Raw genomic sequence first — 27,820 nt, forward strand, 5'->3', positions numbered from 1 at the left:
CTTGTTTTTGGAAAGGAAAGCGCTTGCTGGTGCATTTACATTGGAAGCCCGTTGTTCACGTAGAGTTTAAACCTGGATTTAAAGCCTCAGTTTTGCAGGATCTGCCACAGACAGTGGGAAGTTGAGGATTCTGCTAATAGCAGCAAGAGGGGGTCATTTGCAGATTGACAGCTCTTGTTGTGCCTTCTGCTTCTTCAAGGAGCCTCGTGTTTGTGCTGTGCTTGCTGTGAGATAATGCAAATTTCTCACCAGGTTAGTAAATTTTGGAATCTGCGGGCAGGGACTTCCCTGGATGTTGCTCTGCAAAGTACCAGCTGGGATTTACATTTCTCCTGCAAAGGCAGCCCCTGTGCCCCTGTCAGGCTCAATCAAAACCTCTGACCCCAGCAGCCTGGCTGTTGATGGACCTCGGGTAGGTGTGTACATGGTGGTCTGCTGTGTCCCCTTCCCCAGAGACAATCCCATCGTGCCCTGTCAGATGGCTGGTGGTGATTCTTTCCCACTGCAGGCTGTTTGATGTGTGACCCAAAAAGAGGGAGCGTTAACGCCCTGTGAACAGCATTGGTCTGCAGGGTGAATGCAATCACTCTTTACTGATATGAAAAACACTGATGATCAAGGAAAAAAAGAAATTTGAGGATAAAAGATCATTCTTTCTTATGTCTATCTTTACTGGTGGGTCTCAGGCTCCTCACACACAGCTCTCCTACCTGCCTGCTAAGAAATGCCTGATACGTTTTTTCCCTGAGTCGCAAGTATTGCTCAGCAAACTGATCTACTCCAATAGAAAGGATGGCAGGCAGTGGAGCACGTAGCCCCACACAGGTCACGCGGAAAGCAGGCTAAAAGGCAGCCTTAGCCTCTGCCCTGTACTCCAGCAGGTCAGCCCCAGCTCTGATGGTGGGGTGGCCCTGGTGCCTGAAGCAATTTGGCAGAGGGCAGGAGTGCAGATCAGGAAGAGCAGATGTTCCCCAGGCTAGCGTTGTGCTGGGGTAGATGGGATAATGCACCTTTTGTAGACTGATTGCTCGCAGGTTGGCTGAGGATGTCACTGAAGGAGACAAACCCAGAGAGATCCTATTCGTTTAAACAAAGTAAGAGGTGCTGGTTTCTATTTGCCAGAAATTCAGGCAGGGATATGGAGCCAGGCCTGAGTGCTAGAACAGAGTAATTGAAGCTTTAACACCCACCTATAACCATTTCAGTTTTAGGCGACTGTGCTTTGCGGGGCATACCTTCAATCTGGTGGCTCAGGGATTTGCAAACAGTGAGTCATAACTCCCTGGGGTTAAAAATGCAGCTGCTGAGGCACCAGGCACTGAAAAGTGTTGTCCAAGATAAAAGCAAAGCAAACCTCGCTGCCCACACACGCTTATCCTTCAAGGCTGAGTATCTTTGTCACCCTCTTCGAAAACATGTACTCAAAATTACAGAGGCTTCTTGTGGTTGCCATTGATACGGAATTTACTCTCCTTTTAGAGCAGACAAGAGGGGATTGCGAAAATCTGTGACTTGAAAGAGTTGAGCAGAGAGATCTGAAGCTAATATGCAGCACCCTGTGCTTGCAGAGAGGTGGCTGGTGTTTCAGGTGGGAACTGCGCTGCGGGAGATGTCTATGTCCTTCCCAGGGAGGGTCCCAGAAGAGCTTCCTGGGCCTCTGCAGAAAACCCCTGGCCCTTCGCTTCCAGGATGGACCTGCAGATCCTGGAGAGCATGCATGCAGCCAGTTTGGTACCTACCCATGTCTTTGGGATGCCTTTTGGCACTGACTCACTGCTAAGGAAGAAGCAATGTTTGAGTCACCTGTCCCATAAAGTGTCCTGCTCACAGTGGTCACGTGGCACCAGGCTTCTGTCCCATGACACATTCTGGGTACAACAACAGCATGACATGGCTACCTTTGCCACAAAACGCCTGGTTGCAGAGCTCACATGGCTGGTCCACCCCATTGCACAACGCCCTGTGTAGAGAGGAGTGGTGGCACACAACCTGTGGGTCCTGCAGAGCATTCCAGGCACTGCCAGCCATCGGCCTGTCCTGCCTGTCCCCATGGCTTCAAAGCCATTAGTATCATGAGCTGAGAGGTCTCAGGCACCCCAGACCTTCACTGTGAAGGCTTCAGAGTTTGGGAACAGCTTGCAGAACCTGCTGCTTTGGTAACACACTGCTCTAACAAAACCTCAATTTTGAAGAAAGGCCAGTTCTGCAAAGGGCTGTGCAGTTCTGTGCTGGCTGTGTGCACCTCTCTCTGTACCTATTTTATACCATTCCTATGGCTTAAATAACCTTTCAGAAATGTCCGTGTTTAGAGGGACCCAGACCTGACAAAGTAACTGACTCACTCTGGCCTCAGGGAAGTTACTTCACTCCCTGGATCATCTTCTCCGCTTGAGTACTGAGAACAATCATATGAAATTACCCGGCATACCTCCAACGCAGCTGTAAAAAATTAATTAGCTGGTATTTAGTAGTGGCTGTAAAAGTGGGAAGATGTTGGTGTTGTTGGAGAACCTCTGTGGCTGAGGAGGCCAGCTGGGAGTCCTGTAGGGGACTCAGGTGATTGTCACTATTTGGGTGACAGTCTCTTGGGATTAACATCATAAATAGGATGTAGGCACCTCTCTGCCCACGAGCCCAAAGTCTGGACCATCAAACACGCCTTTGCCCTGTGACACTTGAACGTTCCATGGGCTTTGGCTTTCACCAGTAGAGGCTCCAGGTAACTACGGTGGTGCCAAATGGATAAGCGCAAAGCTGTGTGGTTCCCGTCTTACACCATGGCCCAGCAGCATGTGATTGTTTCTCCCTGCCTGTCTTGTCAGGGCCAGCGTAGGCACTTATCTAAGGGGATATGTCCTGTGCTCTGCATGTTGTCCATAGCTTCTGTAGGAGGCTGTGACTCAAAGGCAGAGCAAGGGAGAGATTTGGACCTTCACATCTCAGGGAGTGAGCTGGCATCTAAGGGAAGGTGCCAGCATTGCCACCTCCCGGTATCAAAGAGATCACAACTCTGCAGTGGTTTTGTGGCTCTCGCTATTGAGCAGCAGGAAGCTGTTAAGTCCAAAGCCATTTCTTTTAGGTGCTTGTGTCTCCTTTGTCTGGTGGGAGGGGATGTGGCAGAGTTAGGCTTTGCAGCACTGCAGGTCAGCCCCCACCCACTGTGTGGGGCTCAGGCTTCAGTGGCTGCATTTAGACCCTTTATCAGTGCTTCATTTTTTAAAAATGTTAAACCTCCAGCAGCTGCATTTTATCAGTGAATACAGATGCTGGTAATCCCTCGTGCTATATGCAACGTCCTCTGCACCTCAGCAGAAGCTCGGATTGGAGATCTGCCATGCGATAACATGATTGCCGTTGCTTCCTATGGTTGGTATCTGATGATCAAGTCTTGTCCAGAGCTAGCTTTTTGCTTTCATGTGTTGCTGATGTATGACTTAGAAATGAGCTGAGAATTGGCAAGGTGAAAGCATTAGTAGATTACCGGAGCGGTATTTGTACTGCAGGCAGGGATTAGAGAAGAGGGCAGGCAAAAGACTACAGCTGTACTCTTGCCAGTGGAAATGCATACGTGGTCATGCAATAGCAGAAGATTTCTAACGAACAAAATGCCAGCAGAAGCAGAGTGAATCTGCTTTAGATAAGATAAATCAAAGGATGACAAAGCTTGGAGTACAAAACCAAGATATTGTGTGTTTACTGCATTTTACTTCCCCTTTTTTTATTTTAGTAAGCTAGATCATTATAATGATAATTTGAGGAAGCTGGTCTGGAAAGCCAAAGGTGACAAGAGGAAAGTGTTGCATAGCTAGTTGAGAGAAGACAGCTTTATGTAGGGATCTCCAGACAGTCGGTTTTCACTGAGCAGTACAGCCACTGTGGGCTGGTGCTACGTCTTTCTGGGCACAGAGGCAAAGAAGGGTCCCAGGGCTGTGCCCAGCAATAAGGAGGAGGGACTGCAGGACTCTGAAGAGCTGAAATATGCTGGACAGTTATCAGAGGGATGAGCAGGCTCTCCCCGAGCTTTTAATGTCACAGATGGCCAGAGGTGGGGTAGCTGTGTGGCCATGCATTAGGCACTGTGGGGAATGTCAGACACTCACAGTTAATGTCAAGGATTTGTAGGTACTACAGCTAAGGTGATATGCTCCCTGGACCTCTCTTCAGACCCTTCCAAAATCAGCAACCAGCAGGTTATCCCTGTTCACTCTGCCATCTTATGGACTAAGAAGAGAAGGGAGGATCCCTTCTGATCCCAGGACAAAAGAAAAGAGGTGGTGTAAGACATTATCATGTTTTATTGTCTCTAATTAGATCAGGAAGATTAGTAAATAGAGATTAGATGTCACAAAGGGAAGAAAATTAAAGCTAGAGACATTCTTACTTCCTGGTTTAGAGGGATGAGTGCATGAAATAGGTTGAGGTTTCTGCACTGGTAAATGTCTTAAGACTTGTCACTATTAACCTTAGAGATCCGCTCACCTGTATGAAGGTCCCTCAAGGATAGAGAATGGATTTCTTCAGAGCAATGTTAGTGATTGGGAATGATTGGCATTGGGTTTCAAATTGATCCATTTTTATGGATTTTCACTGGGGTTTGATATTATCAAATAAGTGGTCACAGGCTACTGAAACTAAGTGTGCTGGACTGTTCACTGCACCACACTCTGGTTTCTCCCAAGCCACATATTTATTCTGGTGGGGAGGTGTACGTGTGTGCATGTCCATACGGCCAGGAAAAACTCAAGACCCACAGGTCAATACTTGCCACTTTCTTACCACTGTCTTTCTACTTTCATTCTGCCCCTGTGAATGTAGCTCTCATCAGCGCCAAAAGACAAGCGTCCAGCCTGGATAGTAAGGACCTCTCTGCTGACATTGGTCCTCCCAAGTGCCAGGATTCATATGTTCTTCAAAGCAGCGAGGCACTTGCCTCATCAGTCTGAGAAAATGCTGCATTCCCACAGAGGAACAGAAACTCATCACTAACAGCTATTTCATGACACAGCTGTTGGTCATGCCAAGAAAGCTAGCAAGTGTCATGGGAATGTGGTGTGAGGTTGTCCCCTGCGTAACAAAGGTATGTTGAGATGGTTCCAGGATTGCTCTGTGGTAGAGAAGGAAGGAGGAAATTTCACCCACAGTTTTTGATTGCTTTTCATATTGTGTAAAAAGAAAAAAGAACTCTTAGGAAAAGGGAGCTGAGGAACACTGTAACTCACCATTAATGTCTGTTCATAACAGCCCAGCATGTGGGTCTCCTGTTAAAGGAAATGGACTGGGGCAAGCCAGTGCTCTGCCCCCACCAGCCCAGGGCCCACAGTCCTGGGGCTGAGCTGAGAGGATACTTTCCTCTCCATCCAAAGAAATCATGTGTGTTTGGGAGAGTTTTCCCCATCATTTCACTAATCAAAGCTTTTCTTCTTTTGTCAAGTCCATGTTTTAACTGATACCGGGATCTTCTGCAGCTCTTCGCATCTGGTGCAGCACTTCAAGAGCACGAATGAATTAGATGTCACAGGCTCTCCTCTCTTGTGAGATGGGTTGGTAACAGTGATACAATCCTGCAGGTGGAGAAATGAAGGTACAAAACTAATAATGAACTTGCTGGCATCATATGAGGAGAGCCCAGCAGCCCTGCCTCCCATCCACCTTCCCTTCCACAACTTAAACTTGCCCAAGGACCCACAGCTGTGTCCAGCCTCACCCACTCCTTCCCTTGCATGAGGTGTGCCCTGCACCAAGCCAGTTCAGTGCACTAAGCTGGCAGAAAATGTATCCATGCTGCTTTTGTTGCTAATTATCAGCAGATTTAGTACTAAAGTGACTCAGGGCAGGCTCAGTTGAGAGCTGGCACTGGTGTACGGGAGGGAGGGCGTGACGGTGAGTACCTGAAGTTGGCTTGGGCTGGGCTGCCCTTTGGAGCAGAGATGGTTCCTGCTACAGACAGCACATGGGCTTCTCTGGGCAGTAGAGACGCTGAATCGGGCTCAAGCCCCTACACTACTGTTGTGTGATTTTTCTGAAGAGGGACACTGTAAGGACACCCTGTGTGCTCTGTGATAGATACTCCTCAGAAGGGATTCAGGCCAGGCCTGACAGAACAGTGACTTTACCAGCACACTTGCTATGCTGCGCTACCTTTACGCTATTGATCTCAAACTGCTTTGCCAGCATTAATGAATCAAATGTTGTGACATCTTCCTGAGGCGAGTGTTCCCATTTCCAGGTGACACACAGGGAAACCGTGTTACCCTACAGAGGAGGCAAGCGATTTGCCTAATGGTATGTGGCAGATTTGTCTCAGGACGGAAGGAAGAGCGAAGGTCTTCTGACTGCCAGTTCCGCAGTCTCCCTGCATATCAGTCCCTGTCTCTTAGAGAGCTGGAAGCAGTCTGCTGTGTACTGCTCACAAGTGATTTTCTTTTTAATGTAGCTATAAGTAGCTTCGGTCCTTTTCTCTCTTTAATTAGCTCTAAAAATACATTTTTTTCCTTGGTTGCTTTCCTGAGTTCATGGGCTAACTAAACCCACAATAGTCATGTGACTTGGATGAATGCAAGAGAATATTCAAGTAATTCCTGAATAATAAAATGAACTTGCTGCCAACATGCAGAGCAGAAAATATAGATTTCTTTTGTACCACCCAGGGTGGTTATTATCCCATGGATTAAGGTGCCAGAGAGTTTATAGTCCCATTTTACTTGCCTGCAGTATTGATTATGGAACTGGTAATTGCCCAACTAATCAACCTGAATGTATTTTGTCATATTTTACTTTTTTTTTCCTGACAAATACTGTTGCTACCTCACTCCACATTACAGCTGCAAATAAAAAGATCCCAAAGAACAGATTCATGCCCTTGTGTCCCCATCCTTTATTTTTGAAAGCATGAATCAGGAGAATTTCTGCAGCCCTTTCCTTCTCTCCTCAGACCTGTGCGGGAGGGCGGTGGCAGTCAGCAGGGCAGCCGCAGAGGCACGGTGTGATGTCCGTTGCTGTGGTGCAATGGGCGGCCGCAGAGGAGGCTGGTCCCCTGTGCCTGTGGGGGTGTAGCAGCTTGTATAGTACCACAAGCAACATCTGGACTCTCAGCGGGCGTGCTTGACCAGGCCCGTCTTCCCACATAAGCGCCGGGTTTCAGCGGAGGCCGCTGGGCCCCACAGCCGGTGCAGGGCGAGGCCGCTTCGCGCCCTCGGCGACTCAAGATGGCGGCCGGGAGCCCGCGGTCACGTGACGCGCGGGCCACACTCCCCTTCTCCTCGGCCCGGCCCGGCCCGGCCCGGCCTCCGGGCGGCGTGCTGACGTCAGGGACAGCGGGCGGGCCCCGTGACCGGAAGTTGTCGGGGGGGAGGCGGAAGTGAAAGCGGGGAGGCGGTTGGGCCCATTAAAGCCGACCGAGGCGAGCGGGGGGGTGGCAGCGAGTCTCGGGCGGGCGCCGCGGCACACGCACCAGGTGAGGTCTGGCGGGGCGCCGGGGCCGCGCCGCTGCGAGGGGATCTCCTCAGGCCGCGGCCTGGGTTGGGGGGTGGCGGCTCCGCCCCGGCCGCAGGAGCCGCTGGGCGGGGGGCGCCGCTCGGGGCCCCTCCCTGCGGCTTGGGGTGGGGGTGCCGCCGGGGCTCTCCCCGTAGGCGGGGGGGGGGGGGGGGGACACGACGCTGTCTTTGTGCTCCCTGGGAGGGCTCCACCACCGGGGCCTGGCACGCTGGGGAGGGGCGGTGTTTGCCTGCCCCCGTGGCGGGGTCAGGCGGCCAGCGCCGCCGGGTGCCGAGCTCCCCGGAGCCGCGCCGGGCCCGTCCCGTCGCTTTCCCCGGGACAATAGAGCTGGGCCGTGGGTGTCTCCCCGGGAAAGGGCCCCTCCGCGCAGCGCTGCGGGAGTGGGGACTCGCAGGCCTTTCCCGAGATGCGCGTTTCTCGAGGCCTTTGTGGGAGCCTCCTCTCCTGAGAGGTTTAAAGAGGCCCGAAGTGGTACCTCCCAGGGAGGAGAGCGTATTGTCTGTGACATGTGCTGCTGCTGCTGTGGCTTCTTCTCAAAGCGTGAAGGGGTTTTGGGGCAGCTGGTGGCCGAAGGTGGCCTGAGCACTGGTTTTTAGGGAAGTGCTGGGTTGGGATGGTGAAAGGCTGTGCTGGGTGGTCGTTGGATATCGCTTTTAAGATGAGCAGGCTGCCCTGGGAGCAATTAATGTGACAAAACAGGCGGCCGAAGAGACTGGCAGTTATTGCGAAAGTAGCTCTCAGCATGTGTAAAGCCTGAGTCAGTTCTAAGAAGTATTAGAGTGGATGTTAGAAGTACTTTTGGCTGTGAGTGTATAATAAGGTAAATTAAATGATAGATATGTTATTAGTCTCTAGGTATATATAGACTAATAAATATGGAAATACCTAATTGTTGTACTTAAGACAACTGCACTGTCTTCCCTGTAAGTAGAGGGAATATTTTAGTAGTAAAACAACTGTAAAATGGTTGTCTTAATCTGAAGTAAAATAGGGAACCTCAGCATCAAAACGAGTATGTCTTACCCAGTAACTCCAAACTCTTTCAGTCAGAGCTGGAATTCTCAGTATTATCTCCCTGAAAACAAAAAAAAAAAACACCTTGCGGATAGGCAGAGCTGTTGTGATATGTGTGTATGAGGGGTTTTTTATATGTAAACTGAGAACACATGACAGAACAAAGTCCTCTCAACTGTAAGCAAGCTGTTCTTTGTTTGACAGTTGCCAATATAGAAGCCTTAAAGCTTCCAGTACTTGCTGCTGGCTGGCCAGTTCTGGCCTGTGCCTAGTACTCTGTGTATCCATGTGGGAATTGGGGCTGGGGGAAGTGGAGAGTTCCCTTTTTCGGGGAATGGTACATAGCCAGCTATGCCACAGTGTCTGGCTAGCTATGACTTAAAGGATTACTTGCGGCTATACCATGTTCACGGGCTGCGGTGGTACTAGTAGTGTGTGATAGAAGCTGCAGCCTTGCTGTGCTTCCAGTAGAGCCAGGCTGCTGGAGTCAATGTGCCCTGTTCTCTCAGTAGCTGTACTTGAGGTTAAAGTGGGTGGAGTCATTTGAATATTCCTTGTTAAATAATCAGGGCTTCGTTGCTGTACTTATTCAGGAAGAACAAGTATACTTGTCTCTTCCCCCCCCCCCCCCTCCTCCTTGTGACTTCCAACAGCTGACTGAACACATGACTTGCCCTCCATGAACTAATGAGTAGACCCACCATGCCTGGCCTGAGTCCTCAGAATCCAAAGCAGCTCTAATACTGTTACTTTCAAGTGCTGCCCTTTTTTTGTGTGTGTGTTATTATGTTAATACTGTACTTCTGGTGTAGAAAAGCTGTGAAAAGGCGTTAATCTGACCCCTCAATAAGGAAAACTTTTGAAATCCAATAGCAGTTTCTTGCTCTTTTAACCTGCAGTGAGAAGTGTAACTGATAAGATGCAGGGCAGCGCTACATTAAACTTTCCTCTTCCCTGTGGTGTCATGTGGTGGTCCATGTCCTCAAATACCCTACTGATAGTTCAACATGGCACACTAAAAGTTGTACCTTAAAGGTAAAGGTGCCAACTTAAGAATTTAAATAACTGTGTTGCAGAGACTACACGACAGGCATCCTTGCCCTCCTACCAATGCCAGTGAATCAAGCTCTATGCTGAGTAGCACAGACGTATTACAACATTGATGAATCCTTAACTGAAAGTGGAAAATGTACAAGCTCTGCTATAGGCTCTCTGAAATCACCTAGGGAAGATACCACTCTGCTTGGTTTACAACCCAAAATGAATGCCTGTGGGCAGGAGGGCTACCAGATTCAATTTCTGCAGCGCCTCCTTGGAGCTTCTGTTTTAAGACTTGTGTTGGAAGGTCATGTGAATTACCTGTTGGAGCAAATCTCTGGCAAAGCTTGTCCTTGAGGAAACACGACAATTACAATCAAACCATCTGTGCAAAACTATAAATAGCTGTCTCTAACATGTATGGGATTTTGGTCTGACTTCTCTGTGAAAATGAGACTCATTTATGCAGAACTTAACATTTGGCTGTAAACAGAATTGCTTGTGCTTGATTAGGGTACATTTTTAAATGCTGCATCGTGAGAGAGGTGTCTGGCAAGCCCTAGCTTGGGAATAAGGGCTGTGGATAGAGCACTTGGATGTTTGCATTCTCTGAAACTATTGGATGTTTAGGCTCACAGATACTTACTGGTAGCTGTCCCTGCTGCTATAATATAACAATTTCTTCAGTAACTGAAATAAACCCAGCATTTGATAAACAAGTACAGAACCCTCACCTTGCGTGCTGCCAGTGTTTCCTAATGTCTTCTGGACTTCTCAGCTGTGACCTGAACTGCTCTTAAGCCCTTCTTACTAGGGCCTGATGGACATAAGATTCCCTTGTGGAACTGTAGAGTAATTTAAAGCTTGTTGCCTTGATGGAAGGGAACCTGGATAAGACCTTACCTAAATGCTGAACTTGGCTGGGCACTAGCATGCTTGCATGCTGCTTCTCTGACAGCAGCCCTGCATCCTTCCAATGCTGAAGTACTTCATCCTTGCACAACATTGTTTTGATAACTGCAGTTTAATTGCCTGATGAGTTGGAGTTCAGTTGGCTTCCCCCTGCAGCTTCCTAAAATGATCTCTTGTAGTTGCTGTAATATAGTCTGCCTTCAGATGTAGTTCAGTTGTGACAGCAGATTGTGAGGATAAAAGGGTCACTTTCTGCAGTGACAATCCAAACGTGAGCTGTGCATCTCGAAACTGAATTACGTATGGATCACTAATTGAATGACCCTTGTTAATATACCACTTTCAGTTCTGCAGTTAGCTGCTCTATTGAAGATCGTATTTCCCTTTAAATGCACCTTGAATAAAACTTCCAAATGAGTGCCCAAGGTCGGTGACTCCACATGTGCTGTTCAGAAATAGCAGACAGTGAAGGGATACCCCTCTATCACATGGTTGCTCGCCGGCTTCCAGCATGCTCATTGCTTTTGCGCTGTGTTCGCGGGGATGCAGCGCTCGAACCCGGTGTGCTGCTGCATTTTCTGCTCGGTGGAGATCTGCCGTGGTGATGTCATTGTTGCTGTTAGCGCTGTTCCTGCGAGACTGCTCCTCCTCTCTGGTGCCAGCAATGAGCGCTCCGTCCATGGGGGAAGCTGTGTTAACACTGCTGTTGCTAACTCACGGTCAGTGATGGGGAGGGAAACAAGCTTGTCAAGGCCACTGGAGTGTGTTGATTTACAGCTGATCTCAAATAGCCTTGACTTCTCTTGCTAGGGAACCTATTCCTGAGGCTATGGGTGTTTTCACAGGGCAGTAAAACTTCAGGAGGGGTGCCTTGCCTTTGAGATGGGATTGAAGTGTAAGCTTGTGGCACAGATTCCTATTTGTATAATTTAAAGGCACTTGATGTAGCGAGTGATTTGCTCTTGCCTCTCAGTAACTACTTAAAGTGTCCACTTAAGGTGACTAATTGTATCTAACTGTCCTTGCATGAGTTTCAAGCAGAAGTTCCTTAATTGAGTAGATATTTGTATTGTCAAGTAAGAAAACAGTATTTTTCTGGAGTTTGTCCTATATCACTGCATACTGTAACTTTGGTCACTTGGTAGACAAGTGCACTGGTGAAGGCAGGCAGCTGGAGCTGCCTTCAGAGGCTACCTGGCTGGAGTACCCAGACCTTGATTGCTGGGGCTACCAGTTTATCTAATGAGTCTGTGCTGAACCCTTGATCTCTCTCCAGCTGGGAAGCAGCATCCTCTTGAAAAGTAACCTGCTTGGTGCTTGTCTCCCTCAAGTGGCTGAGTCACTTGGCTCTGTAGCATGCTCTTCCTCTCTCTCCCAGACATAGATAATGATATCTGAAGTCCAAACTGGCACAGTACCAACAGCGTCTCAAGCATGAGCAGTGAGATGGTTGTAACTGAGGCATGCCTAGGCCTGATCTTCCCCACTAACAAGATTCTGTTTGTCAGCACTGCTCTCTTAATCTGACCATGCAAGTCACTTCAGTGAGATTTATTTTGGTCCTTTGTGGAGCTTCATCAAGAGAATAGCTGGGCTGGTAAAGTGTTGATGCAGGATCTGTGCAAGGGGTATGAAGTATGAGTCTGAAACAGTCTCCACAGTAGGAATTCCTTGTTAGGCACTGACTCAGCTGTCATGGCAAGCTACCTGTTACACTCCCATCCTGGGACTGGTACTGAAATACTTGTCCTTCCTGCTCTGCAAATTACATTAGCATAGTCAGAGGTATTGAGTGTATGTAGGATCAGGAGTTCTGCTCTCAGACCAAGGTTTAGTTCTTAGATTGCAACCTGTCCCTAGAGGAAGCCTCTTCTCTAGAAGACTCATTACTAGGAACAGGACCTCCTGGAATAGATGTATAGGAGTAAGGTTTTTGCCCTTAGTGTTGGTCTTGTCCTTCTCCACATCTACTTGTCTGGCAGTAGGATCTCCCATCAGTATTTGTCCTGTTTCTTCTATCAAGCTCCTGGTGCTGAAGGAGAGACAATATTCACTCCTGGATCTGAACCTCAAGTGTAAGCTACAGGGTCTGGCAGGCCTCCTGAGGGCCATTATTTGACTTGAAGGCCTAAACATTGGTCAAAGTCTCCCTTCAGGCACTTGTTTCCTGCCCAGCTTCTAGGAACTGGTGGAAGGTAGCAGCCAGGAGTGGATAAACAAGGCTTGTTTACCACTGACAAGGTCTAAGATCTGTGCTTTGCTTACCACTGCAAAGGTTATCTAACACCTCCTATTTGTGTTTCTAAAACTGAAAGCATGGCAGGAATGTGTGAAACCTTAGGAAGCTGCAGACAAAACTAGAAATTAATCAGAGTACTTGAAAAATACTGTCAGATATGGTAAAGATCTAACAACTTTACTGTTTCTTAGTGGCCTGGCTAACTTGCAATATTTTGAACTAGTCAGTCTTATCTTCTGGACATGAAGATTAAAACCCAGCTGCCCCTGGTGCTGTGCTTGATTTATAGAAAGGAATGGGGGAATAGTGTTCAGTGGGGTGGCCTGATGTGAGAACTGTGCTGGGCTATTCGTATTCATATAGGGGTTACTGAAACTGTTGGTTGGCTCTACTGGTTGGGTGGCTGAGTGCCAAGAGGCTGACAGGCATGACTGTATAAACCAGGCTGTATGGGCACTGTAGCTATGTTCCAGTTAGTAGTATAAGATTTGTCTTGCTTGATTTGAAAGCTCTCCACTGAGGAGACTGTTCTGGTAGAGGCATGGCAACATGGAAGCTATACTGGTATAGCTGAAATGCTTTGCGTAGGCAAGGCCCTTAGTCAAGACACATGGCTTGTTGCCTAGTGTCTCCCAGCAGCCAGCAATGTGCTCAACTCTCCTCCCACATCCTGAGATTGTCTCCCCCAGGGCAGAATAGGGGAAGTTGAGCTTGATCTGATAAAGGGGGAGGGGTGTTAAAGCAAGCATGCCTGTTCTTGTAGCAGCTTGATCCTTGGGGAAAATCAGCTGGGAACTACCTGAAATCCTGTAGAATTTCAGGGGAACTGCTTCCTCCTGGAAGGTAGGGACACAGCAATACTGATTCTTGAATGACAGTGTAACTTGAGCCCTCAAAAGAAGGGTGGCTGAAGATCTTCAGACTCGTTATCAGCCTGTTAGGGCTCTGTATATCTTTGCCCATTCCTGGGAGAAGGATGTCCTGTGGTATAAGGGCCCTTCAGCTGCTGGAGGAACTGGTGGACTAAGAAGCTTCATGACTGTAAACATCCAGCTTTCAGTGAAGCTTCTGGGTATGGTTTTTTCAGAGCTGTCTTCCTGTAACTTGAAGACTACCACTTCAATAGCCCTGGCTTTCTGTCTGGGAATCCTGGTCTTGTTAAACTGTGTGACATTACATCTAAAAGGGCCTCCCTGCATTCCTGTCTTGTGCACAGCTGCAGTCTCCAAACACCTGCTACCTGCTGTGGAGATGATGGTGATCATACTGGAGATGCTGAGGGGCAAAGTGATCCATCCAGGGTGGCTGTCCAGCATAGCTGGCTGCATTGCTGGGGACACTTTCTGCTCTCCATTTGGCTCAGGACATTTATCAACTGGAAGAGCCTACATGTGCCACAGTAATCTTAGGCTAAATGGCAGTCTGGGCAAAGTAGTGTTCCTGTAGACAGCAAGAGATGACCTCCAGACCTTTCCCACTGCTCTTAAGCACACTGGTGGTCTGACTAAACATGCAGAAACACATCTGTCTTGGTACCGTAAGCAGATGTGTTTCTGTGCTTGTTTTGCTCCCACTTTCAAACCATGTAGTCAGATCAACATGATACCACAGCAGCCACCTTCTCTTGAGGAGATATTGAAACTGGTAGAGATCAGTTTCTAAGCTTTATACCTTCCGGATCTGGGGTTGGGGACTAGTCCCATGTAGTTTGAACTTCTCTAGGATAGAGTCACAATTCATAATGGCAGCTTTAGAGCAAGAAACTTGTTCAGTTCCACGTCTAGACTTTAAAGATTGTGCAGGCATAAACCAGCTCTGATGTGGAGAAGTGCCGGGAGGTGTAACAGGGCTGTGAATCAGGGTTGGACTGGAGAACTTGGCTTTGAGAACTTGTGCTTTGAGCCTGACTGATCATATGCATCAGTGCCTCTCAGGAATGCAGGGTTCTCCAAATCTCAGCACTTGCAACCCTAAGAGTTGCAGCTGAGCCGAGACCTCAGGCAGGACAGACCCCTTCTCATGTGCAAGTCCTGTGATTCCACAGCAGATGTGGCTCCTACCTTGCTTCTGCCTTCCCTGTGTCATCTGGAGACTCTGGCAGACTGGCCATTGGCATATCCTCTTCCAAGGAGCTCTTTGAGCCCTTGCTCACAGCAGGGATGTGTCCCGGACCCTCCAGCTGGGGATTGAGGGTATCTCTGAGGCAAGCAAAAAACTTATTGCCACTGAAAGGAGTGTCTTCCCTAGCACCAGCTCTGGAGCTTCCTTGATCACACCAAGAGCCTATTGTTCTCACAACTGTTCCAAGGCTTTTGCTTTCCAGCTGGGTTTTCTACATGCTTCCCCGAGCTGCATGTTGCCCATCATTGTCTTCCTTTAGCACTAGGCTGTCTTAAGAGCACGGTATCCAGGAGGAGGATGCAGCGCAGTGTGTGGGTGGGCCTGGTGTTGTATCCGTCTGGTAGCTAGCTCACAGACCTGGTCAGCTGTCTATCAGCACCATGTCACACCAGTTTGGTGCTCACATTGAAGCAGCCAATGAACTGAACTGAAGGCCATGTGGCTGAGCTGTAGCTGGCTGGTTCCTGAGCTTCACTTGGTCCTAGAGCAGCTTCTCCAGCACTGGAGGCTGCGACTCCACCCTCAGAATGAGGTGGAAACTTAATGCAGACAGCTGTAGTCTAAAAAACCAATTCGTTCAGGGTACTGAAACATGTTTTAAGATTCTATTTTGATCTGAGCTATATCAGTGTGCTAGCAAGCATCTAAAGCTCTAGGCTGTTCTTCAAGAAGGTGAAGCTTTTGGCTTAGGACTCTCAGGTGGGGGTGGGAGACACTGGACAGCAATACCCACACCTGACAACTTGCAATATCATGTTTTACACAAGGTATCAAAAATTAATTTGTAGCTGAGTGTCCCAGCTCCCTGAACAGAGGTAATTCCTGCCTCACAGGGCTGTCTGGGAAAGGTACCAACTGGACAGAAGCCTGCTCTTGGTGAAACTGCAGTAAGTAGCAGGCAGCCTAGCTGCTCCTCCTGAGGAGGGAACGATGAGCTGTGCTTGAGCTCTTGGCTGGGTACCAGCAGGAGGGAATATGTTGGTTAGAACAGCAACATAAACGTGTGGGGAGGAAGGAGGTGGAAAGCAGTTTTGAGATGCTACCGGTGCAGCAGCAGCTAGAGTGTGCCCTTCTGTGAAGCTCAGGAATATCTTATTCACAGGAATATCTTGCCAGCTGCTTTTGGTGTGGGCTTCACTTCAACTGCTTCTCTGTGGTGCATCAGTGAGGCCTGAGAAAGCACCTCTGTTGTCTATATGGACTCTAGGAGCCCATTGCCCTAAAGCAACCCATTTACAGAGAGCAGTTCTTGCAAGTTGTCGACTTGAATGGCAAGATGTTCCTAATTTGCTTCTTAGGCACAAAGCCAGCACATGTCCCCACTAAATGTGAGGCTTTCCTAGATGGGATCTTCCAGTCAGCTGGGGAAGCTGAGCTACTAGTAGACCTGTCATGGGAGTGGAAGAGGCTCCTGTCCTGCTTGTGCAGCCCTTGTCAGTGCAAGAGAAATTGCTGTTAAAACTTCATGTGCTACAGTAGCTGTCCTCAGTGCAAGGATGCTAGGCACTTGTTCTGCTTGTAGAGCACTCAGGTTTGGTAAGGAAAATATGCAGGTTCTATAGCAGTCAAAAAAAAAAAGACAGGTTTATTTCTAGTTTATTCCTTAAAGGCAGTTTGGCACCTCTTAAGCCGTATTCATATGTAAGTAACAGCCCCTGCTGATTGTTTTCTGGCTAGTGCTCAGCTTTCTCCCAGCTGAAAAGACAGGGTGTCTGCTCTTGCTCATGGTCTGTGCCACTCTCAGGAGAATACAAGTGAGGGATTTTGAAGGTTGATACCCACTGGTCTCAGGTGGGCATTCATGTTGAATTGCTCAGGGTGTCGCTTGTAGCTTTGCGTTAGCAGACACCTTGTTAGCAACGTCTGTGACCAGGTATCTGGAACCAAGTTGCTGTTATTAAATTGTGTTGGTAAAACTTCTTCAGCTCCACTTTGAGCTCCTGCTGCAATTGGAGCTTGAGGCTTCAATACAAAGGGTGTCTGGACCACTTGGGCACTCTGCAAGCAGGAGCTGTGATCCTGGTCAATTAATGGCAATTGCAGACTGACTGCCTTTCCTCAGGATGAGGCCTGGCATTTTCAGTGTAGATGAATTGAAATGAATTCATGTGTCTACTCAAAGCGTCAGCTAAACTTGGCTTGATAAATCATGGCAAGGTGCAATGTGACCATGAGGCAATTGATATGTGCCAGTCTGTGCTTGATCCTGTAAGAACAGGATAAACATCCAGTGAGCATCTCATTTCAGTGGCTGAAGGTCTAAGCAGACATAACCCCCTGAGGTGTCAAACATACCAGGGAACTTGCTGCTTCTGGGAAGGAACTGGTTCAATCTGACTGAGCTGGTCTTGAATCATTCTTCCAGCTTCAGTTTCCTTGAAGAAATGCAGAACTATTGAGGGGGGGGAATAAAAATAGCTCTTCAGTGTAGTACAGAGACTTAATGTTTTGTAGCCTCCCCCACGCGAGAGAAGAGTGAGCAGAGGTGGTGTTTCTGTGTTGAAAACATGCTTAGCTGTGTTTCAGGACATTTTTCCCCATTTCAGGACAGAAGGTTCTTCCAATGTTCAAGTGTGGCTGTCTTCTGCTCGGTCTGGTCACTGTGGTGAGCCCACAGCAGTGCGGGGTATCCCCTAACGGAGTACTCGCCTATCCAAATTGGCTTCCTCAATGGTTGGGTGTTTTTGCTGAAGGTCCTGGGATATAGTGAAGTGAATGTTCTCCTTATCAGCTACAGCACCCAGAACAGACCTGCAGTGCTTCAGGTTCAAATGTGCCTTTTTGTGGAACACCTACCTACTCTTGTGCTGCCTGTTGAGACAGAGGAACTGAACAAGGTGTTCATAAGGGCTGCAGTGAGTTTAGCTCTGAGGCTTGCTCACCTACAGCTTTGTGCCTTTTTGGCATAGTGTGAAACATCCCTGCCAAAGGACGCAAGGTGAGAGGTGCAGTCCAACAGTCTTGCTTCAGTGTTCAGCTGGTTTCTAGCAGAAGGTGCAGGTTGCAGGCTGGTAGGTAGAAGAGCAGAGAACTCCTGGTCATATGTCCCGGTTCTTCCAGCCTCTGCATAAACATGCTTTTGTTCCTGTTCCTTTGTTAGGATTGCAACTTGAACTGTTTAATAGCAGAGCTGCCAGAGTAAGGACTGCTCCAGCAGCTTGTCAGCAGGTTCAGAACTGATATGGGTATGCTGCTGCTTAGGGAGCTGTTGTCTTCCATGGAGGTGAGATTCCTGCCCTCCCTGCCCCAAGCTGGCTGCTTTCATACTAAAATGGTCCATTTTAGCAACTTAACGGGGTGATTGTATCACAAGGCCTACTTCTGTTAAAGGATAGCTAATCTAGGCGATCTGGTGGGCCATCAATGCAAGCTCCTACTGTTCTTTGCTTGTACCAACCTAATTAATATTAAAATGCCTGCATTGTGACTTGACACATGTGAACATCTCTAAGGAATCCTTAACCATCCATTTCTGCTTTGAGTTAAAGCAGCTGTCTCAATATAGTAAGTGAAAGGGCAGTTGTAATGTACTCTGAAGCACCAAGGGAAGCCTAATTAAATTTGGCATAGGCTTTATTTGCACTTGCATCTGAGGAACTGTAGCACTATGGAGCTTCATAGGACAGTTTTTGACTCTTCCTTTCAGATCAGCTAAGCCAGTAACACTCGCAGGTCAGATGTTAGGGGTTCTCCCTTGCTGCTCCAGCAGGCCAGCTTTACAACGGTAGTAATGCTACTGTGGGAGAGAGCATGCTATACCAGGCTTAATCTCATGAGGGTCAACATACTGTTAACGGTTTGTTTGCTTAGAGGGACAGGCCTTAAAAATTGAGGGGAAGGACTCCTCTCCTGTATTACAGGCAGCTGTATCATTCCTTTGTCACCAGTTAAGCCAGGAGGAGGAATGATGCTGACTGGTGTTCTGATTGACGGGAAGTTTCTGATGGCTCCCGAGCAGGGCTAGCTCTGTGTGTGCTGGTGGGTTCTGTTCTGAGCAGTCATGCAGGTGACCTTGCTCCAACAGACTTCACACAGTGTAAAACAGAACTGATGTCTTGGATCAAATCTTAACGAACAGGTTTTTCTTCATGGTATCTCTGAAAAAGGAAATGTTTGTTCAGAAATGCTCCTGGGACTGGATATGAGCCCTGTGTTAGCTTGCACACTGCCATCTTAAGGGCTTATGTGACTCTTACAGAATGCTGTTCCAGAGTAATTATACCAAATATCATAAAGCAAGACAGGCTGCGTATCTAGTGCAAGATAGTTTTAGACTTGGATACCACTGACTCGGCAGTATCACAATTTTGATCTTAACTCAAGCTGAGCTTGCTCTTTGCGAGAGCATGGGGGAAACCCTGCACAGCCTGCATCTCGGCTTAGCTCAGTAACTTAATGTTTCTTGCAGGTGTGACTGGAGAAATTTCTCATGTGAACTAACTGCTCCTTCAGGTATTCAAAACTGTTTTGCCTGTGAGCTAAAGCTATATTCTCCTTGGTCTCCCTTAGTTGATTTTGTACTAGCAAGGTTCACCAGAAATGAGATCTATGTAGCTTAGAGCATGTATGTGGGCTCCATTTCTGGGACATCAGGCGGTAATGAACCTACTCAATGTCATATAATGTGAGAAACAGCCTTTGTTAACAAGGGAATAATCATAAATTGCCTCTGACTTCAGGCAAGCAAATCTGAGTACTGAACCTGGCCCAGGATTGGTTGGTTGCACCTTGTTCTACTGACACAGCAAATAGCATGCTGTAACCAGGATCGACTGAGGTATTTCTGAGCTTACTTGAACTGCAGTGTGTGGAAGCATCCTCTGCCATGCAGATGTATTTGCTGTTGGTTTAGTATGAGCTGAAGTCACAAAAAAATTCTTTGCATGGTGTTAAGGAGACTGTAGTAAGGCTTCACTTACAGGATCTTCAGAGAGTACTAGTGTCTTTCACTTCCAGTACCTCAGCTTGTTTAAAACGCTGTGACTGGAAGCAAACATTGGGGGAGGCATGGTATCCTGTCCTTGGAGTAGTTTGACCCTTTGGGTTGCTTCATAAGAAACCCTGGTTAAGGTAACAGGGATGTCTTCAGTCCTTCTAGATTGAAGATCTCACTAGGACCAGTCAGACCTCTGTTTAGCACAAATAGCTCCTTTAAAGCTGGAGCTGCTGTTGGAGACCTACTCAGCCACACAGAACATGGTAAGGATAAGAGAAATAGCAAAGGTGGTGCTGTAGAGAGTAACTTGTTGCTGCTTAAACTTAGAGGGGTTTCCTTCTATAGGAAGTCTCCAGGAGATCAAACACTGGTACTTCCTCCAAGACCTGGAGGTGTGGTCTTCTCTCCAAAGGAAAGGTCTTTTCTTGTACTGGGCAATGAATAACTCAGAAGTGTTGATCAGTTTATACCTGTAATGAGAGATTAATGAGAGGGCTTGGCCCATCAACTGACTAGGCTTCAAAGCAGCGTTGATCAAGCCTAGTAGAACAGGGATGGGAAATTCTGGGCAGTGTCCACTGCTGGCCCCTGGCAGGACTGGAGTTCCTCACTGTCTCATGGCTCAAACCAAATACCAAGCTGAGGCAGCTGCTTCAGTGCCATGGCTCATATCCGTTGCATCACCTGGGATGGAAGCTGAGTGTCTCACCTGACTGGTGTTCATGAGGCAGTAATAGCTCTGCACACTGATGGGGTAGCCTGTCAGCTATGACAGGGAGGCAGTGTCAGATCTGACTCGGACTCACTTCCCATGTCTGCAGGTGGCTGCTCAGCTGAGCTACTTCCAAGGTGATGAGACTTGACAGGGCAGTTTCCCCTCTCTTCATAGTGGGACTTCAGGCGGTGTTGAACTTGGGTGCTAAGCATCCAGTGTGATTTAGTGTTGTAATTTAGGGCTCTGCAAATCCCTCCCTGAGCATGAGAACGAATGCCAGCTTGTCCAAAGCTGCTTCAAATGCCAGGAAGCACTGAGCTGCAGCAGCCAGTGGCAAGTGACACTGAAAACACTTGGAGGAGAATAGAAGCAGTACATGCTGGGTTCTGGCACAGTCACTTCAGGGTGAGTTGTTTTCCTCTGTCCTGAGGAAAACAGGTGACTCACTGGACCTGAACCTATACAGATGTTTTCCACGACAGTTCAGTGGACACAGCTGTTAAGTTGTTTGAAAGCTCTGCTCCCTTGCTTCTTGCTCCATCTGGTCTGATTGTGCTACAGAAGTCTCTGGCTTGGCTAGCACTAGTGTCGCTTGTGCTACATGCTTTGAAAACACAGGAGATGCAGTCTGCTTTGAAGGAGCTTACATGGTCTGTTCTCCCTACAGCTATAGAGACGAGCTATAGAGTGTGGATCTTGGCAAGAGCAGAAACAGGACTAAATGTTGGGGTTGTTGACAACTTTCAGCTGGCTATATCTTGGCTGGTATAGCTGGGCTGCCAGTTGGATGATTGAGCAATGCAGTCCAGCACAGACGGCCTTGGAATGGAGAGGTGTTTACACATGGAGAAACTGTCCTGTGCAGGCGCTCTGGCATCTGTGGATAGCATGAACTCTGTAGGTGGCCCGTCACTGCTGTTTGCTCAACAGCCTCTGGCTGTTATCTTCTCGACAGTGTTTCCCATTTAGATGTACCACCAGATGCATGAGGTGGGTGCAGGCCAACAAGGTGTGGCTGTAAGTGCACCACTACCTACAGCAGCCGCAGGAGGGCTGCTTCAGCTTCTGCAGCATTCACTGGTGACAAAGTCTAAAAGGCTGCTTGTCTTTTAACACTCAAAGCTTGAGATGATTAAGACCTTTTGCAACTGGACTCTATCTAGTAAGAGACTCTTACAGCTTGGAGCATATTACTTCCTGTAGTACTGGGAAGAAACAGGTTGCAGTTATCTAGCAGCTTAGGCTGTTGCATATCCCAGGAAACACATAGGACTGAGCTGCTCAGAAGGTGCGTGTATCCATGCTGTTGTAGAAGTGAAGGCCTCCTTAGCTGTGAAAGTTGGGAATAGCTCCTGAAGAGTAGGAGTTGTGTGGGGCAATGAATGTGGTGTAGCAGGATGGGAATTTTAGGGTAACTGAGTCCCCATATAAGGGTTTAATACATGAAGCCTGTTGTCAAGGGTCTTTGAACTCAAGTAGCATAGCTATAACCATCTTCTGGCTCCTCTTGCTGTACAGAACTTGCAGGGCTCCTCAGGGAAAGCCAAGGAGTCCTTGTGTTGTGGACCAGGTCAGTAACAAACTAGGGTGTGTGATCTGATCAGGTCTGAGCACCTAAGAATGGTTTGTCCCATCCCCTCCCCAGAGGTGGGGAGAAGGGCCTCGTGGAAGGAAGGGCATGCGCAGCTCAGCCACTAATAGTAAGACTTTGTACTTGCTTTCACTGGGCTGAAGCACATCCAGAAGTGTATTCAGACCTGCTGCGGCTGATGTACTTCTAGCTTCTTCACTAATCTGAAGAGGACCTGGGAGCAAGTAAGAGTGTGGATCTCTAGAGCTCAAGTCTCCTTCTTGCTAATTGGACGGACCATTAGTGGCCCATTTAGAGTTACCTGCCTACAAAGTGGACTGGAGTCATGGCAGGGTGCCACTGAACAAACAACTCATCTAACAGAGCAATAGACTGAATGTTGTGAGTTTTGCCACTGTAGCCTGCCTTGTCCCTCCACCGAAGGTGAGGTGGCAGTAGTTAGCTTCCTATGCTCTCAGCAAAGCTGCGGAGTCTGGTAGCAGTTTGCTGTTCAGCTGGCCTGTGTGGTTGTGTTGTGACCACTTCAACCACAGCATATCCTTGGGACTTGACACTTTCACAAAGCACAGCTGCTAGAGAAAGCTATTGCTTCTCCAAGCTGAACCTGAAAGGTGCAGGAAGCCCCCTTTTTTTTTCTGCTGGGAACCTACTGAACCAGCATAAAAAAAACTTGTGTGGTATTAGACACATCTCTACTTACATCTTGCTTAGTAGCGTGTGTAAGAATTAGCGTGTGTTGGCTGATATGCTTTACTGCACTGCCTCCAGTGAGGCTAAGCGAGATGGCCTAGGCTAGTATACCCACAAATGGCCTGGAAATAGGGTCCAAAATGGACTTGGTACTGTAAAGGACAAGTGCTTGGCTATCTACCTGTTCATATTAAGTTGCCACTACTGGTCTGATGTGGCCCTGCCTAGGAAATGGGCAAACACCTGGTTAGTGCTCAAGTCTAGCCTTGAATTGAAGGAGTCTGGTTTCAGGAGTGCTGGGCCCTCCCTGTTACTGGTTCCTTGCTGGGAGTTGGGTTTCTCAGACTGCAAACATGCTGCTTTCTGCCTTGAGGAATGACATGCTAATGGTATCTGATGGAGTTGTTCTTCCTTTCTAGTGTAAAAGATGACTTCTAGGAAGAAAGTGTTACTGAAAGTCATCATCCTGGGAGACTCTGGGTAAGTGGAGAAGCCTTTAAACTACCAATCTGCATCTGGCTGGAGAAGTGCTCTTGACTAGTGGGAGCCTGGATATACTGTGAGAAACTAGCAGTGCCAGGAGGAGAGATTTTAAAGCCCCAGATAGCTGTGTTACCTTATAGATTTAAGAACTCTTCACCACCCTCTGTCCTGAATGTATCCCCACAGTTTAATATCTTGGAAGTCCTGCCACAATATTAAACAGGGGAAATGCAGTGGGCAGACCACTTCAGTAGCAGAACTGGATAGCCTTTCTGCAAGGAGGACATGTGGTGTTGAAATGAGCATTTCAGTAAAAAAAAAAAAACACAAAAACAAAAAGACCAAAATCCCCAAAATGCTAGTAAGCAATCTTAGGTGACTTCCTAAAACTTTGCCTCTGTCAGAGACATAGTTTATACTGAGCCATCTGCTTAGCTTCTCTGTGATCTGGCTAGAGCCTGCCCCTTGGAGTGAAGGGCTTTGCTGTGTGCTGTTGAGCAAGGAGTCTGCTCTGCTCTTACAGGTTACTTGCCATGCAGGTTGTAACCTGATTCCTGTGACATAAGGCTTATTTATACCACTGTGCCCAGCAAGCTGTTGATCAGGGAGTGTTTCTTAGCCACAGAGAGGGCATGTGAACCTCTAAGCTGGCTCTCTGGGGAGGATCTCCACCTCTGGGTGCCCAGCAGATGTGTATGTGAGCTGTTGCCAGCTGAGATTACCTGTTCCTCCACCTTCTCCTTCAGCAGAGGCTGAAGATAACTGTTTCTGGTGGGTTTCTCTGGGGCACTTCACCTTTTTCCAAAACTGCCCTCATGATCATAACGTGATGCATGTTCCTTACCAAGGATCAGATTACTGATGGGGAAACAGGGTTTCTCAAGATTGTATCCTTAGGTAGCTAATGCTCTTACTCAGCATGTTGCCTCAGCATCTATTGCTGTAAAAGCCCCTTCTTGCAGAGGTGGGTGCATTTTCCCTGGTTGAAAGGCCAGGAGGCTATGGTGGGAGGCAAAGGGCACTGGGATGTTCTGTTCAGGGTGATTAATTCAAACACTGTTGTAGAAACAGCCTACCTAGTCATTTTTGTCTTTCTGTGCAGGGTGGGAAAGACATCGCTCATGAACCAGTATGTGAACAAGAAATTCAGTAACCAGTACAAGGCTACGATAGGTGCAGACTTCCTGACAAAAGAGGTCATGGTGGATGACAGGCTAGTGACAATGCAGGTAAGGAGTGACTCTGCTCCCTGCTGCCAGGCTGCCTAGACCACACTTGTGTGGAAGTATCTGCTCCAGTGTAGTCCAGAGCAGTGCAGGGGTCTGTGTACTGCGTGTGAATCTTGTTTGCACTGAACTGCTCTTGGCCATAGGTGCTGCTGGTTTTCTCTAGAAATCTGTGCATGGGCTGAACAAGGGGAGGCAAAGATCAGTTTGGGTTCAGCTAAGAGCAGCTTTGCCAGGCCCAACTTAAAAACCAGCGTTTGGTACTGTCAGTAAACTAGACCTTGTTAAAAAGGCACTTCCCTAGTGTTCAGGAACCGGAAAGGGCTGGTAAAGGACTCTTTAGTCAGGTCACCTACTTGCATTGCCCTGAGTCCTGTGGGTAGTGTTAACCTGCCAGTCTGCTTATGTCTCCGGTATCTGAAGCTTTCATCTCTCCATGGTGAGACTGACTGCAAGGCAGCAAAAGCCCTGTTGCAGCCATCAGGAGTGTTTGGACTGTGCTGGTACCCAAGCACTGCAGGCAGGTCATCTGCTGACCCTAATAACAGAGTCCTGCTTGCCCAGGACAAGGATATGTCCCTTGCTGAGGTTGAACACAAAAAGGGTTAACTATCTTTAGAAGGGTATTTCTGGCCCTTGATACTTAGTGCCTACAGAAATTCCCAAGCCTTCAGGTGCTTCTCTCTGGCTAGCTGGGGGCTGTAGATGCCTGGTGGGAGTTCTGAAATGAATGCCATAGTTGTGGATGGACTCTCTGAGTACAGCTGGTTTATCTGCCCTGTTTTTTGCTCCAGATATGGGATACAGCAGGACAAGAACGATTTCAGTCTCTGGGAGTTGCCTTCTACAGGGGAGCAGACTGCTGCGTGCTGGTGTTTGATGTCACAGCCCCCAACACATTCAAAACCCTAGACAGCTGGAGGGACGAATTCCTCATTCAGGCCAGTCCAAGGGATCCTGAGAACTTTCCTTTTGTTGTGCTGGGAAACAAGATTGACCTAGAAAACAGACAAGTGAGTACTGGGATTTGCTAGCCTCCTCTTAGGAAATTGCTATTCCTTGTAGCAACACAGGAGGGTTATCTGAGAAACGGGAGTGGGAGGTGCCTGAGCGTGGCTCAGCTGTTGTGTGCCTCTGGGGAAGAGTTTCTCCTGCCAGGAGAGGTCAGAATCCCTGTGCACAGCATGCTCCTGCCCACTGGTGGAAGGATTGCAGCAGCAGCCTGGGTAGATAGAATTCTTCTTCAGAATTGCTGGGAAACTCCTATGGGAGCAAGTCCCTGCTCTGCAGGTGCCTGAGCGCTCTGTGCCCTGCAGTCTCGTCTTCCTCAGGCATGGTGCTCCTTACCCTGGGGCTGTGTACCCGGTGGTGGGCAGCAGTTTCCTGTGCTCTGTATCAAGGCTGTAGTTTTGATGAGGTCAGAACTGCTGTCTTAGCTCAGGGTGGATATGAGGGGTCTCTGGCCTTGCCCTGGAAATAAAACCCCCTTCCTGTGTAGCTGAAGGTGGTGTTGCTGCTCTCTGTCCACCCAGGTCACCACAAAACGGGCGCAAGCCTGGTGCTACAGTAAAAACAACATCCCCTACTTTGAAACCAGTGCCAAGGAGGCCATTAATGTGGAACAAGCTTTCCAGACGATTGCACGAAATGCACTTAAACAGGTAGGGAGGGGGCCGGTGGGTGCCCTCTGCCAGGGCCGGTCCTGCCTGCTGAGCTCAGCTGCTGCGGGCAGCCTCGGGCTCTCCGACAGCTTTCCCCAGCCAAGAATGGCTCCTTGCATGCTAGGAGCTGGCTGCAGAGCTGTGGCACTAACTCCTTCCTTCTCTCCCACTAGGAAACTGAAGTGGAGCTTTACAATGAATTCCCTGAACCTATCAAACTAGACAAGAATGACCGAGTGAAGGCTTCTGCGGAGAGCTGCAGCTGCTGAGGGGAGAGGGAGGGGTTGAGCACAGTCCTTCACAAACAAATATCACACTTAGGCCTTCAAACACACAGCCCCTCTTCTGTGTTTAAAACGAAATTAAAAAAAATTTCCATCTCCAGCTGCCAAAATCCACCCATTTTCCATGAGCATCTGTGAGTCCTGCACTTCAGAGCTCACGTCCCCACACCATCCACATCACACTTCATGGTAACAGACCTTTCTCTTAGTTTAAAATGGAAACTCTTATGTATGTTTGGAACTGAATCTAATTCCAGGTGTCCAATGGAGAGAAACTGTTTACAGGTAATCTGTGTAACAAGTTACATACATTTTTAACTGTCTCGTGTTTTTCCCCTGTGAAGGCTGCAACTGGAAAGGCTGATTACCCATAGTTCATTGCAAGCTCAGCACTCAGTCCAACTAGGTTGAGTTTTGTATGTATCTCTGTTAATGCTTGTTACTTTTAACTAATCAGATCTTTTTACAGTATCCATGTATTATGTAATGCTTCTTTAGGAAAAATCTTATAGTACATGTTAATATATGCAACCAATTAAAAATGTATAAATTAGTGTAAAATTCCTGAATTACATGTTCAAGTACTGAAACACAGATTGTGTAGAAAGTGAGGAGGACACTTGTGAACTGCAGCGTGCTAGCAACACAAAGTCCAGATAGAGGCAGTATTCTGTACAGTAGAGATGAACTATGTAAGCCTTCTTGTTTTGAGGCCAAAAAGGCTTCATCTTCTGAAGAATCTGTCTGGCTTCCTTGTATCTAAATTCTCAATTTGCATAACAGCATTGATATGCACACTGGATTATTGGATTTAAAATTAAATACAGCTATGAAATGACCTCATTTGTTCACCTCCCCTACTGCTTAACTCCTAACATCCTGGAGCGAGTGTGAGAAGGAGCCAGAGCTGAGGTGTCCCAGGGGCTCTTTGTACCGTGGAAGGAGCTCCTCTCCCACCTTGGGTTGTGGTAGCTGTTTCCTGATGAAAGACCTGGACTATGAATCTTCCCTTTCTTCTTACTGACTGCTAATCTGGATTTTTGGTATGGAAAAACTTGGCAATCTAGTCCCTTTCCTCTCTTCCTTTCTTCCTGGTATTTGTTCTTGCGTTTGTAGCTTGCTTAAATGGAGCCCTTCTACCTGTTTTCCAGAGGTCTACATTCTAGTACGTAGGCTGAGCTCTTATGTAAAGAGACAAACATGATGCCAATAAACTTAACAAGAACAAACCTTCTTGTTTACTCCTGTTTCTGACTCTCTTTTTTTTCCTTCACTAACATGCTCTCTTTCCTCTGTTTAGTTACCATTTTAGCAAGCCAGTGCCTGCTAACTGAAGGATGTTTGTACTTCCTCCTTACTACAAAGTCTGTGCCTTACAGATTGGTTTTCAGGAGTGCCTTGAGCGGGCCCTGCTTG

The 27,820-nt window shown here is 47.9% G+C and overlaps 1 protein-coding gene across 1 annotated transcript; it reads left to right on the forward strand.

Moving 5' to 3' along the window:
- Positions 1-7,317: 7,317 nt before the first annotated feature.
- On the forward strand, positions 7,318-27,633 carry RAB7A (RAB7A, member RAS oncogene family). Its single transcript, XM_074879249.1, has 6 exons — positions 7,318-7,453; positions 23,170-23,230; positions 24,336-24,462; positions 25,254-25,472; positions 25,992-26,120; positions 26,294-27,633. Exons 2-6 carry the CDS (start codon positions 23,178-23,180, stop codon positions 26,387-26,389), a joined length of 624 nt encoding a protein of 207 aa, XP_074735350.1. The 5' UTR covers positions 7,318-7,453; positions 23,170-23,177; the 3' UTR covers positions 26,390-27,633.
- The last annotated feature ends 187 nt before the right edge of the window (positions 27,634-27,820 follow it).

This window comes from Strix uralensis, chromosome 10 (genome assembly GCF_047716275.1).
Source record: "Strix uralensis isolate ZFMK-TIS-50842 chromosome 10, bStrUra1, whole genome shotgun sequence".
Classification (NCBI taxonomy): Eukaryota; Metazoa; Chordata; class Aves; order Strigiformes; family Strigidae; genus Strix; species Strix uralensis.

Bases quoted from the DNA above. Each gene is read 5' to 3' on its own strand.
- RAB7A (XM_074879249.1), top strand. From the start codon at position 23,178: ATGACTTCTAGGAAGAAAGTGTTACTGAAAGTCATCATCCTGGGAGAC. The intron at 25,473-25,991 runs GTGAGTACTGGG...CTGTCCACCCAG, and splicing joins TTGACCTAGAAAACAGACAA to GTCACCACAAAACGGGCGCA. The intron at 26,121-26,293 runs GTAGGGAGGGGG...CTCTCCCACTAG, and splicing joins CACGAAATGCACTTAAACAG to GAAACTGAAGTGGAGCTTTA.